The following is a 13,617-nucleotide window of genomic DNA, read 5'->3' as shown; positions in this document are numbered from 1 at the left end:
CTAGTTATCCCGCACATCAAGTTAGAGTGCAAGCGCTCTAACTTGCACTGTTTGCCTGCGAGCTTCTTTGCTTTTAGTTTTCTTAACCTTTAGCTGAGGATAGAAGTAGGGCCCACTCTGAGCTTTTAAATAAATTGTGAACAGTATAAAAAGACAAAACTAGCCCAAGTCTAGACACATGTACTCTGGAAGTGTAATGGGGCTTGCTCACCAATGAGCCTTTCAGACAGAATCTCATCATTGCAGAATGTCATTTTCCGTACTCAGTTTCAATTTCGTTACCTGCATATGGCATGATTAGGGAAACATGAAAAAGCAGCTTTCTTGACTTTCAGTTGCTCCTCTGTGACAAGGACTTGTACCGCTTCTCCATCTGTAGGAAGCGTGTCAGGCCTTTGACAGTGGCTAAATAGCCAGTTTTCTCCCTGTCCCGAAGATGTTCTCCTTGTCATCAACACCTCTCCATGTCAAGTTTCAATTTGCACTGATGCGCTGCCTTCTGTTCAGGGCTATGGCATGACCTACACCATCAACACGTGGTCTGAACTGAGCTGGGCCAGCCACTGGGTGACCTTTGGATGCTGGGTCTTCTACCGCCTCATCAGCTGAATGGCAGCCTCCATGCAGACCTGGTTGGAGAGGCGGAGCTGAGGGCGCCATCCCCTTCAAGACCGTCCGACACCTTTATGGGCTTGAATGCTGTGGACGCTTGGCTGATCCCTTTTCCCTCCAGGATGCCCACAAAGGGAAGGGGCCTCTGGTCAGCATAGACCATGTTCGCGCCAGGTCCTGACCCACTGCTCTCAAAAGCAAGCAAGCAAGCAAATTAGGCCCCACATGGGGTAGGTAGCCAGGACACTCACAGGTATCACACAAGGACAGCGATATCCCCTTCTGGTGACACTTTCAGGGAATTGCAACACTCGTGCATAGGGACATCTCCTTGGCTGTCTTTGGGTCCCCTCTAGTGGCCATTTGTTGAAACTGCACCATTTCCCCACCCTCCTTTTTGTATGATTTAATTTGAATTATTTTAATTGGAACCCCTGCCCCGCCCCACCCCCTGCAACCCCTGCTCTTCTATCTCCCTCTGCTCTCTCGTAGTGGCTGATTGTGAGAAGTGTGCCTGCTTCTGTCTTGGCATTCCTGCATGTTCCTGGGATTATGGACTCAATTTTTTTTCAGTAAACTTGAATGACTGGCCAATTTGAATGACTATTTTTTAAAACTGTTCTATAGGTTTAAAATCTCCCTCTTCCTTAAGGTCAATGCTTGGGCTATTTAGGCAGATTTAGCGGCTTCACATAGCTCAAGTTTGTTTCCAGCATTGCGGTTTTTGAAGGTTTGGGGGATTTGTGATTGAGCCATAGCAGAAAGAATGATGGATATATTGAGGACATACATGGAGAGGGAGAGGAGGCTTGGAAGGCCAAAGGCAGGTGACTTACAGAAGGGTGAGCAGCAGCTATGCAGGGCACTGCAGAACTGCTGCTTAACCATGTTCTCTTCCTCCGGAACTGTATGGACTAGAAACTTGATCCATTTCATTCCAAATGGAAACCCAGATGCTTGGGATACTAAATTCCATGCCATATTATGGATACATGCTCGGAGTACTTTGAGCCCTGACTTATTGTCAAGGATTTATTATTGATGACCACTCACTGGAACCATGCCTATTAATGTGGGGTAGAGCCCCCTCTATGAGAGTGGGGAAAGTTGTGCTTCTGTTCCTTACTGCATCCTCTCTTGATTGCAATTATGTCAAAGCATCAATTGAATATGTAAAGTGCTATCAAAACTATTTTAACTATTTGATCCTGTGTTTTAAAGAATTTAAAGGCTTTAAAGAATTACACCATTTGATCTTTCATTATCACCTCTTATCACCATTCACTCCAGTAATCCTACCACAGGGTCTCCCCTACAACTCTGCTCAAGTGGTACGGTTACCCTGTTGTTGCAGCAAGTGTTCTACCTTAACCCTCTGCTCCCACAAAGGAATTGCAGAGGTTAAACCAAGATTCATTTAGATGGAGACTTGTGCATGGACAGGAATTAGCACTGGAGTAATTCTACAGCATTCAGTATGACTGATCCTGGAAGAGTGTGGATGCCTCCTTAAAGCCGTTCTGCAAGGTGTGCTGGAGAGAGGCCATCCTGAGGCTCTGTGAGAGAACAAACTAATATTTCAGGCTCCTATTTTTAATGATTCCTTTGTTTGCTTGCTTATACCTCCTTGCAAAGAGAAATGAAATGGGCAGGGTGTCAGTGGCACCTTTAAGTTGGGGAGCATGGACTCACGTGACTCACACCCCTACATTCTGCCCTGGTGCAGTCCAGTCTGTCACCTCAGTATTTCCACCATTTCATTGAATCATAGAATAATGGAAGGGGCCAAGGCAGCCAATGGGTCCAACCCCATGTCACTGCAGGACTCCAAGTACAGAAATCAGCAGAGCAGGCTTGTAAAAGAGAGCAGAGCAAGGTGGTAGAAGGAGCGGGCAGATATCTTGCACTGTATCACTTCTTATACTTATTCAACCCAAGTGGCGACTTGGGTTGTGCATCAGTGGAAGAGGGCACAATCTGGATTCAGGAAAGGCCTTGTGGAGAACCTCAGACCCAGGGCTCAAATCCCACCCTGTACACTTCCCCGCTACCTTCGCCCACTACCAAGTGTTTGGTGCTTTCTGCGTTTGTGCAGGAGGGTTTTTTCCCCCTTTTTTCATTCTAAAAGTCTGAAGTGCAGCTTGACTACTGGTAGCAACAAAACTTGACTACTGGCAGCAACAGCTTTAGGCTAAAATAACCTGGTAATTTTGTGTTGCCCCGTTACCTTTGGTGTGCTCACCACTGGGCTGTGGCCCTTGAGAACCATGCCAAAGTGGAATTCAGCCCTTGGGATGAAAGAGGTTGTAGAACCACGGCTACAGAGATGACTGTGCTAGATGGGCTTAATCAGTCTGAGTCATTAAAAGGCAGCTTCCAGTATTTCTGTACTCCCTGCCTGTGGAAAGCAAGCATGTCACAGAGAGAATAAAAACCTTCCTCTTCCTGATGTGCTGCTTTACTGCTTGCCCGGAGGTATTTCATTAGGTGGGGGAGAATCTTTTTTAAAAATCTGACACACACAAACACCACCCTCAAAAGCTACAGTCTAGATTTTGCCACCTCAGTCTATTACCTTATTGGATGTAGAACTAGTGGGGGGAAAGAGCAGAACTGAAAGCACTGGCGTTCAGTCTACTGCTAGGATGACCAATGGTTAAAGGCCTCTCAAAGAGGGAGCAAATGTTGGCAGGGGATGCTGGTCAGGTTTGAGACTGAACAGTGGTACCACCTGGTTCTCTCTCCTGCACAGCTAGTTAAAGGCAAATGAATCCGGCCCTGTTGCACTTGGTCATCCTTACCTACCAATCTCCGGTCACAACTGAGGGGTGGGAAGAGATGGAACATAATTCCCTACCTCCCCATGGGCCAATATGTGCCAACAAACCCCAGCACCTCTTTTCTGCCTCTTGTTCCATTGAGGAAGCAGGGAATGAAATGTACTGTAAGTAGTATAGAACAAAGGAGTTATGGTTTGATGTTTTTTATTTGCATTTGATTTGTTACCTGTACAATAAACATTAGTGGAAAATGCACCAATATTACTCTGGTTTGATTGTACTCCTGATTTCTGATATTTGCATTTAAAAGCAAAAAGCCAGTGCCTCTGAGTCCCATTCCAGACTGAGGCACTTCAGAAGGAGGCTGTGAAAGTCCCAAGAAGACCAGCAAAAACTACAGGGTCACACTTCTTCTGCCTGTTTCCCAGGATAGCACAACTGTCATGGTGACCAGCATAACTTCTGTCCTATTACCAGGCCTTGTCGTAGGCACCAACTCAAAGGAGTCTCTGGCGCACATAGGGGAGAAGGAGGCTTCCCATGCAGGAAGATGTGTACCTTGTGCCAATTGTACAAACGCCCCCCCCCCCAACTCCCTGACTAAATGTTTCAAAGAGAAGAGGATGCAGGGGAGAGAAGGATTCAAGCAGAAGCTGATAGCGAAACATGGTCGGAGGACAGTCAGGCGGTTGCCAGGGAAACGGTTGGGCTGCTTGCAGATAGCGACCATGGGAACATTTCGATTGGCGTTGTCCCAGAACAGAGGGAGTTTGAAGATGCTCGCTCTCACAGACGCACACGCAGGCTAGGGCAATTGGAGTCGAGGGAATTAGAAAGGAGGAGGGAGAGAAGTTTGTCAGATCCGCCCAAGGAGGGACAGCCCAGCCGAGTTAAAAGCATTTTGTAATCTGAGCCCTTTCAGAAAGAGAGGACAACTTCGCCATTATCATCATCATTGAAATCATCTCCATCGTTTCTTGTCAATGTATCTGCAGCATTTCGCAGAATAAAGGATTTTAGCTTCAATCATTTGATTTGTTGGCTTCGTTGGGAAGGAGTGCCTTAGCCACATGACAGGCCTGAAGCCAAATTGAAAGAGATCCAGAAAACCCGCTGAAGCCTCATCCAGCAACCTCTATAACTGAGAAACCACCACAAACTGCAACACCTTGCCCAATGAGAAATGATCTAATAGGGTGTGACTTAGACGTTTTACCACCTTCTCTCTTGTAAAGAAGCATTCACTGCTTCCCTTATCCACTTGGTCAGTTCCCTCAGGCTACTTATAAACCAGGAAGGGCAAGGATGACACACGCACCTACAGTAGAGAACCACATTACTGTTAGGACCCAGGCCATTCCCCTTCACCTGCACAGATGCAGTTTGCCTGTTCAGGAATCCCTGGCAGGTGAGAACTGGACTTGGCCCTGTTGCCAAGACACCCATTCCTTGCCTGGGTCAATGATTAATTCAGTGACTAACGATGGAAAAGGAGGAAGTTATTGATGGGGTGGGGTGGGGGGACACCTGGAGACACCTGTTAAGGAGAAAATGGTGCGTGCCCCAAACTGCTCCGTCTCCGATCATCAGTTCCCTCTGTCATCAGAGATATTTCAAGGTGAGGATGGGGAGTCCATGGAAGAATGCAGTACAATAACCAGGGTGGGTTATAGTTGTAGTAAGAAAATGGCGGTGGTTAGGCAGAAGTTCAATTCAAACCAAGAATGCAGCCTGTTTCAGCCAGAGCTGCCCAGAGGGTCACCTCACCATTGCCTTGTTTCAATATCAGTCTGAGAACAAAAGAACAAGAGCCTTTGAGCATGCACCAAGTGCCTTTTCCTCATGCTTTCCTACCTGGCATCAAATAGCTAAGATTAGGAGATCTTATGCCGTCAGTATGTGACATGCAGTAAGAGTGAGAAACATGAGTGAGGGAGGATGCCTCCCATCTCTTCTGACCCACAGCTGTTCCTCTCCCACAGTCATCAAGGGCCAGCTCTGGATTTTCTTGGTCCCGGTGTTCCTGGGCCTTGTGCAGGTCGGCCTCTTCTTGGAACAGATAGGTTTCTTCCTGCGTCATGGCACCGGCTCCCACTGCACCAACCTCTTGCTCTGGATCCTAGGGGTTTATCCGGTAAGAACAGAGCAAAGTCATGCATCACAGCCCCTACCTCCACCTCTGCAGCTGCAAAAATCCTAAGTAAAATGTTCTGAGAACCTGAGCCTACTGGGTGCCTGGGTAGAACCTGCTTAGGCCTGGGCTATATAGCCAGGGCCAGTTGGTGCCCAAAGCTGAAAATCCAAATGATACCATCTTCCTGCAGATCTACACCCAGGCTCCTGAGTCACACACATTTCTGCTGCTCTTCCTGTGAGTTAGGGTGCTTCTAGGCAAGTCTTTTATTGCACAATGATAATGCCTCATTCATGGAATTTAACAGAGGGGGGAACCCAAAGCACGTTATCTCCAGTTCATAGTCCTCCTCTGTTTTTCCACTGTTTCGTCTCTCTTTTTTTTACCTGAAAAAAATCTATTCAGGAAAGAAAAAGCAGAATAGCTGTACAATTAACAGTTAGTGACAGGAGCACCTGAAATATGATATGAAAGCTGTTCCCTTAGTGGAGTCATGCTAAATCTACAGGAAAACTAACAAAGCATCTCAGGATACCTTAAAGTCTTAAATATTCTTCTTTTATGCTTTCATGGACCAACATCCCCTTCATCGGAATTCATGCATGTGGCATCCTAAATTGGCACACTGCAGAGGGTTTGTAGGAGGGTAAAAATGGGGTTAGTTGGAAAGGAAATACCTGAAATATAATCTCTTTTAATTTATGTCCAGTTTAAATGTATGCAAAACAATGCCAACAATCAGCCCCATTGTTGCCTCTCACCTGTCTGCTGATTTTACATACGTGTGGCTGTACTGAATGGACACAAATGCTGATTCTCAGATTTCATTACCATACAATCCCACTTTTACAAATTTTACCAATGTTTGCCTGTGTGTGTGTGTGCGCGTGCGTATACTTCAAATGCAATCCTGTGCGTGGCTGGCTGAATCACACCAGGAGTTGTAGGCCCTTTTCTGGTTAAATGTGCATAAGATCATACCCTTAGGATAATACTTCCTGCCATAGATGCAGTAGAATGTATTTCATAGACACTTCTGTCATTAAGGAACCACAAAATTCATTTTGTTATTTCAACTGTCCAAAATTTTCCAAAATATTCATTCTTCATCTACTCTGACACATTTTTAAAGATGTAGTTTTCTTACCTACAGTCATGAATGTGCCAAGTGTGTGGCACATGATAGATAAATAAATAAATAAATGTAATACAAAGATTATTTTTAAAACTGAGTTGTAAAAAATAAACCTTAAAAATTATGTGTTAGTGTCACACCAAATCTGCCTCCAGAGGCAGCTGTTGGACCTCATGGTAGGGCTCAATCTGAGCCATCCACATGCGAAATCACTCCTCATCTGGAACAATTAGTATTATTTCACTTAGTTGTTTGTTACATTTCTGTCCCATTTTTCTTCCTGCTAGGCAAAGGTAGCCATACACAATCCTCCTCTCAATTTAACCCTTACAAATTAATCACAACAATAGTTAATCCTCACAACAAGTCTGTGAAGCAGATTAATTTGAGAATCGGTGGGTGGCCCAAATTGTCCTGGTGAATTTGGAGATTTTCAAAGCCTTCATTTGACACTCCAAGCCACTAGGCCACCACTGGCTTACTTCTTATTATTTCAATAAAACCAGGCAACCTGTTTCCATACATTAATCCCTTTTCTGGCTTCGTCTGGTAAGGGGGACTGGAATCTGCCATATGCAGAATAATAATGCAGAAAAAAGATCCCAAACTTGTCTTAAGGGCAAGTCACAATTTAAACCAGTTTCAGATCTTTCGTATCCTAACCCATCTCTTCTCATCACACAGGTCTTCAGCCTTACTTCCCTCATCAGTTTGTTCATCCCTCGAGCATCCTTTGTCTGTAACTTTGTGGCCTCCATGTGAGTTTCTTTGGAAGGGGAGGAGGGGTGGAATGAAATTGGGTCCTTCAGGAATGGTCAGAGAATATTTATTTATTTATTTATTTGGACAACTTGTATACCGCCCCATTCGCATAAGCCTCGGGGCATTCGCATAAGCCTTCCAATACATAAATAAATATATTTCTAAACAAAATACATAAAATACTGGAGACATCCTGGTAGCAGATTTAAAATGAATAAATAAAATCAACAGTTAAAATAACTTTTAAATAAAAAGGTCTTGGCCTGGCGCCAAAAAACAAATAACCACGGTGCCAGGCAGATCTCTCTGGGGAGCAAGTTCCATAAGTTGGGCACCACTGCAGAGAAAGCCCTCCTCTGAGTACTCACCCTCCTAATATCTCTCACGCAGGGCTCCCGGAGAAGGTCCTCTGCCGCCGATCTCAAGGGGCGGGAGGGCACATATGGACGCAGAGACTCCTTTAGGTAACCAGGTCCCAAGCCATTAAGGGCTTTGTAGGTGATAACCAGCACCTTGAATTGGGCCCAGACTTCGATGGGAAGCCAGTGAAGCTGACAGAGGACTGGAGTCATGTGAGCACAACGCCCAGTCCCCGTCAGCAACCTGACAGCTCCATTTTGCACCATCTGAAGTATCCGGACTGTCTTTAAGGGCAGCCCCACGTAGAGCGCATTACAGAAGTCTAATTGGGAGGTAACCGATGCATGTGTCACTGTTGCCAGGCAATTGTTCTCCAGGTAGGGACGCAGCTGATGGATAAGCCAAAGCTAGAAGAAAGCTCTCCTCGCCACCGCTGTTACTTGAGCTTCCAGTGAAAGCTCTGGGTCGAGGAGCACTCCCAAGCTGCGGACCCTGTCCTTAAGAGGGAGTGCTACCCCATTCAGGACAAGGTCAAGGTCCCCCACCCCGAAGTCCGAACAGCCTACCAACAGGACCTCCATCTTGTCTGGATTAAGTCTCAGTTTATTGGCCCTCATCCAGCCCATTACCTCGGCCAGGCACCGGTTCAATACAGCCACTGCCTCACCTGGATTGGTTGAAAATGAGAGGTAGAGCTGGGTATCATCAGTGTACTGATGATTCTGCAACCCACACCTCCTAATGACCTCTCCCAGCGGTTTCATGTAGATGTTAAATAGCAAAGGGGACAAAATGGACCCCTGCGGAACTCCATGGCATAACTGCCATGGCGCAGAGCTATAGTCCCCCAGCACCACCTTCTGGAATCAGCCATTGAGATAGGAGTGGAACCACTGCAAAGCAGTGCCTCCTTCCCCCAATCCCGCTAGCCTGTCCAGGAGGATACCACAGTCGATGGTATCGAAAGCCGCTGAGAGGTCCAGGAGGACCAACAGGGACACACTCCCCCATCTCTCTCCCTGCATAGGTCATCATAGAGGGCAACCAAGGCTGATTCAGTACCGTACCCGGGTCTGAAGCCGGACTGAAATGGGTCTCATCCAAGAGTGCTTGGAGTTGCCCCGCCACTACCCGCTCTAACACCTTGCCCAGAAATGGGATGTTGGCCACCGGTCTGTAATTGGTGGCCATCTCTGGATCCAGGGATACCTTCTTTAGGACTGGCCGGACTACTGCCTCTTTTAAAGGGGCAGGTACCCGGCCATCCCTCAGAGAGGCGTTGACAACCTCCAGGATCCAGGTCTCTATCCCGTGCTTGGCTTTGTTAAGTAGCCAAGATGGGTAAGGGTCCAATAAGCAGGTGGTGGGACGTACTCGTCCAAGCACTTTGTCCACATCATCAGGTCGCAATAACTGAAACTCATCCATCAATTTTGGACCAGATGGCAACATTGGCACCTCCCCTGAAGGGTCTGAATTGCTAGTGGAGTCCAGCTCGTGACGAATCTGAGCAATTTTCTCCTTAAAATGCTTGGCAAAGTCGTCACAGCAGGCCATCGAGGGTGGTACAGGGTCTTTCTTAGTGCCTGGATGAACCAGCCCTTGTACCACCCAAAAGAGCTCCGCTGGACGGCATTGTGAGGAGGCAATGGAAGCAGAGAAGAATTTCTTCTTCACCGCCCTCACCGCCACAGCATAGGCTTGATAATGAGCTCTCAAGTGTGTTCGGTCAGATTCATCCCGTGATTTCCTCCACCTATGCTCTAGATGTCTCCCAACCCACTTCATCGCCCATAATTCAGGTGTGTACCAGGGGGAAGAACGGGCTCTGCCCGGTGGGAGAGGACGCTTAGGAGCGATCATGTCAATAGCCCTGGTCATTTCCCCATTCCATAGTTCGACCAAGGCATCGACAGGAGCACCAGCCTTGTCAACCGGAAATTCCCCCAGGGCCTTCAGGAATCCATCCGGATCCATCCGGCTCCGGGGGCAGACCAATACAATTGGGTCCGCACCCTTATAGAGGGAAAGGCCACTCTCGAGCTCAAACCTCATGAGGAAGTGATCTGACCATGACAGGGGAGTCAGACATAGATTCCTCACCCTCAGATCACCCTCTTCCTGCCCCGTCAAGAAAACCAGGTCCAGAGTGGGTCCATGTTCATGGGTCAGGCCAATGACATGTTGAGACAGCCCCATGGCCGCCATGGAGGCCATGAAGTCCTGAGCCGCCCCGGTCAGAACAGTCTCAGCATGGAGACTGAAGTCCCCCAGGACCAACATCCTGGGAGTCTTCAACACCAGGTCCGAGATGATCTCCATCAGTTCAGGCAGGGAGTCTATTGGGCAGAAGGGTGCACGGTACACCAACAGAATCCCCAATCTGTCTCGGTCGCCCAACACCAAGTAGAGGCACTCTAGACCCGGCCTCAAGAGGACAGGAAGTCCCGTGAGGGAGATAGAAGCTTGGCAAACTCAAGCGACCGCCCCTCCCCTCCCCTCCCCTCCCCCCAGGCTTGGTTGGTGCTGGACCAGATACCTGGGCGGGCACAGTTAGGAGAGGGAGACATCCCCCCGCTTCCCGCCCAGGTCTCTGTTATGCAAGCCAGGTCGGCCCCCTCATCCACAATCAAGTTGTGGATGAGGGATGCTTTATTATGGACTGACCTGGCATTAAGCAACAGCACCGACAGGCCAGTGGGACGGTTGACAAGCCTACCTGGAACCCTCTGGCCAGCCCTGTCATTTGGTGGTGGCAAGTGGGAGATCAGGGGGACAGAACCCCTTTTGGCAAGCACCAAATCCCATTTCGAAATTTCTTTTGGGAGCTGCATTCCAATGGTGGGCTAGCCCAAAGGCAAAAGGCCTGGCCAAACCAGCCTGTTTTAGCCCAAAGTTCTTACTGCCAGTAACTAGGCCTTGGAGAGGCATTTCAACCCTTTAGAATGGGGAAGAAATGGCAGAAAAGCCAAGAAAGCCACAAATGGCTGGAAGTTTGGAAAGAGGAGGCCAGGGAAAGAGTAGGGTCTTTAGAGCAGGGGTCCTCAAACTTTTTGAATAGGGTGCCAGTTGAAAGGCTGTGGTGACTGTCACGGACCGGTGAGGTGGGGGTGCGAGCTGGTGAGGCGACATTGGGCATGTGTGAGGCAGCATCAGGCACAAGTGGCGGTGGCTCGCTCGCTTGGAGATCTCCCAGCGAGTCCAAAACCATCTCCGAGCGAGCAAGTGCACGCGTGGGCAGTCAACGGCAACGTGGGCCGGATGGATGGCCATGGTGGGCCGGATCCATCCCACGGGTCATAGTTTGAGGACCCATGCTTTAGAGGAACCTTGGAGAGCTGAATGGAGACCCCAAAGAGTTGCATTTGGTCCACAGGCTTAAGGATTTTCACCCCTATCACTGATTTAGGCATAGGGTATTAAAACGGGTATTAAAGTTTTAAAATTCATTCTTTCTGCATATTTACCACCAGAGAAGAATGAAGCCCTCCCAGGATTTTCTGCCTCAACTACTAGCCTTGGGTGTAGGTACTGTGACCTGGGCATGAGAAATGTACTGTTAGTTACTTTGCCCATGAAGCAAAATGTCTTAAGCTGGTTCCTACAGTCACAGACACACAAGTTTTCTCTTTAAGTCTGTATTTGTAAGAACAAAGGAGACACCATCTTCTCCAATACATACATAAGATGCTGCCCAATCCTAGGCTGGATTATTTATCCTTCTAGCCCAGTATGGTCTAATGTGGCTAGCACTGGTCATGAGCTAAGAGGTCCTTTCCTGTCACCTCCTGTCAGAAACGGAACACTGAAATTTCTGTGTGTAAAGCCTTCGTTCTCCTAATGAGCTATGCACTACAGTTTGTTCAACATCTTTCACTGCCCCATGAAGGGGTCTGTGGGGTGCGGGAGAAAGGTTGCTCATTTTCTTCTTTGCCCTTCAAATTGGGTGGGAGGGTGTAGCTGATATCTCAAGGGAGCGATTTTGTAATAATCAATCTGTCATACAAATGACTGTATTGGACCATTGGTTGTATCCTGTGTTAGACCTACTTTGAGCAGACCCATTTCAATTAGACCAACACTATTTTTTTAAAATTTTCCTTCTTACCTTCACATCCCACTTTTCTTCCATGTGGAGTGCCAGGTGGCTACTTGTGCTTCCCACATGGTCTCTCCTGTAAACACTGGCTGGACCCAGGCCTGCTTAACTTTAGCAAGGCGGCTGCTCCATGGGCCTTTAGACCCTCCAATATCAGAGGCAGCATGTCTTTGTAGACCAGAGGATGCTGCTGCATTGAAGCCCTACTTCCCACAAGCAGATGGTTGGCCATGGTGTGAACAGGATACTGGGCTCAGTGGTCCCTTGGTCCAATCCAGCAGGACTCTTCGTATGGTCTTGCTAGCCCCACTGTGTTATCCACTTGCTTGTGTGTGATATCACTATTTCTCTTGGCACAGTTACCATTCCATCACCTTCTGGAAATTCCTTGCATTGATCCGAGATTTCTTTGGTGGATCCGATCGAATGTTCCAGCAGCTGGAGGGGCAGCAGGTTTCTCCCAACCCTTTCCCCTGCTGCTGCTGCTGCTGCCTTCCTGAGATTGCTGCCAACCGGTAAGCCCGGGAGCAGGTCAGAATCAGGCCTGCATGTTAAAGGAAGCCAGATGCCCCTGCATGCTGCGCCTCCCTTCTGCAAAAGATTCAAAATGTCTCCTCAAAATTCTCTTTTTCTTCCTGCCAGCTTGTGCAACTTCCCCTTGTCACCTGTCTAACATCCCTGAGTGATGCTATAAATAAGAAATTATGATGAGAATCCCATACAGGATCCTCCTTCTCTTTGCGGTCTTACTTTGACACAAACTCACATTATACAATCATGTCAAGGTACTAGTCCTTCACATTAAAATTCTCTTCCTATATAGTTATTGTTTAAATATAATGAATATACTACAGTTCATAATGACTGAATAATCAGAGATATGCTAATTTGCATTTTTATTGAGGTCAGACAATTCAGCCTGGCTCAAAATTTTGCCACTTTTAACAAAGTGTTGGGCTAGGCTGAATTATCTGATCTCTCCCTACATTACACAAATGACTATATTACTCTGGTAACTGATTTTTCCCCCTATTCATGTGGGTGTGTATAGCCAGCCAGGGGATTGAATCTTCACTCCTGGTCATCCGAATCCCCCTTTCAGTTTCCTCCCTTGCCTGCACATTGAGAGTCTGTGCCTCATTCTTTGGCTTCTTCCCTTTTGGCAGAACAAATCTACGATGCATGACACTGGCTGTGTACCAGCTCTCTCTCATCCGGACCATCCTCTTTTTCGTCACCCTTATTCTCTGGACCGATGAGAAATACGACTATGGTGATGTGAGTAGTTGTAACCTGGCAGTTCTGAAACTGTGTCCCATGGAACCCTAAGATTGTGCAAAAGCCTCGTAGAGGTTCTGCAAAAAATCTCAAAAATCAAATTTAAAATGGATTTTAAAATGAAACCACATGAGGCCAACTATTCATTTGTCAGTTGACATCCAAGCAGCAAACAAGGAAATGCATCATGTCATTTAGTTCCTAGGACTCTTTTATGTTGAGAATAATCAAAAGAATTAATTTGGGTTATTACCATATAATCGCTTTATTCATTCTCTATATTCAAAATCTCCTTCATGTATCACTGCCTTGTCGTGGTGAAGGGGCTTGTGTAGCTCAATGAAGCTATGAGCTATGCCGTGCAGGGCCACCCAAGCCGGGCAGGTCATAGCAGAGAGCTCTGACAAAACGTGATCCACTGGAGAAGGAAATGGCAACCCACTCCAGTATCTTTGCC

General features: G+C 47.3%; 1 protein-coding gene across 2 annotated transcripts in view; it reads left to right on the top strand.

Annotated features, from left to right (window-relative positions):
• The window catches only part of PORCN (porcupine O-acyltransferase), a 41,428-nt gene extending 37,781 nt beyond the window's left edge, over window positions 1-3,647 (top strand). For both annotated transcript variants that reach the window (XM_044431288.1, XM_044431289.1), the window contains exon 15: window positions 508-3,647. In XM_044431288.1, the coding sequence (XP_044287223.1) occupies window positions 508-609 (102 nt within the window). In that variant the 3' untranslated portion in view covers window positions 610-3,647. The remainder of the gene's footprint in view (window positions 1-507) is intronic.
• Window positions 3,648-13,617: the final 9,970 nt, after the last annotated feature.

The sequence above is a fragment of the Varanus komodoensis genome, unplaced genomic scaffold, assembly GCF_004798865.1.
Source record: "Varanus komodoensis strain SLA01 unplaced genomic scaffold, ASM479886v1 scaffold22, whole genome shotgun sequence".
NCBI lineage: Eukaryota > Metazoa > Chordata > Lepidosauria > Squamata > Varanidae > Varanus > Varanus komodoensis.
This window is presented reverse-complemented; position numbering and strand designations above follow the sequence as displayed.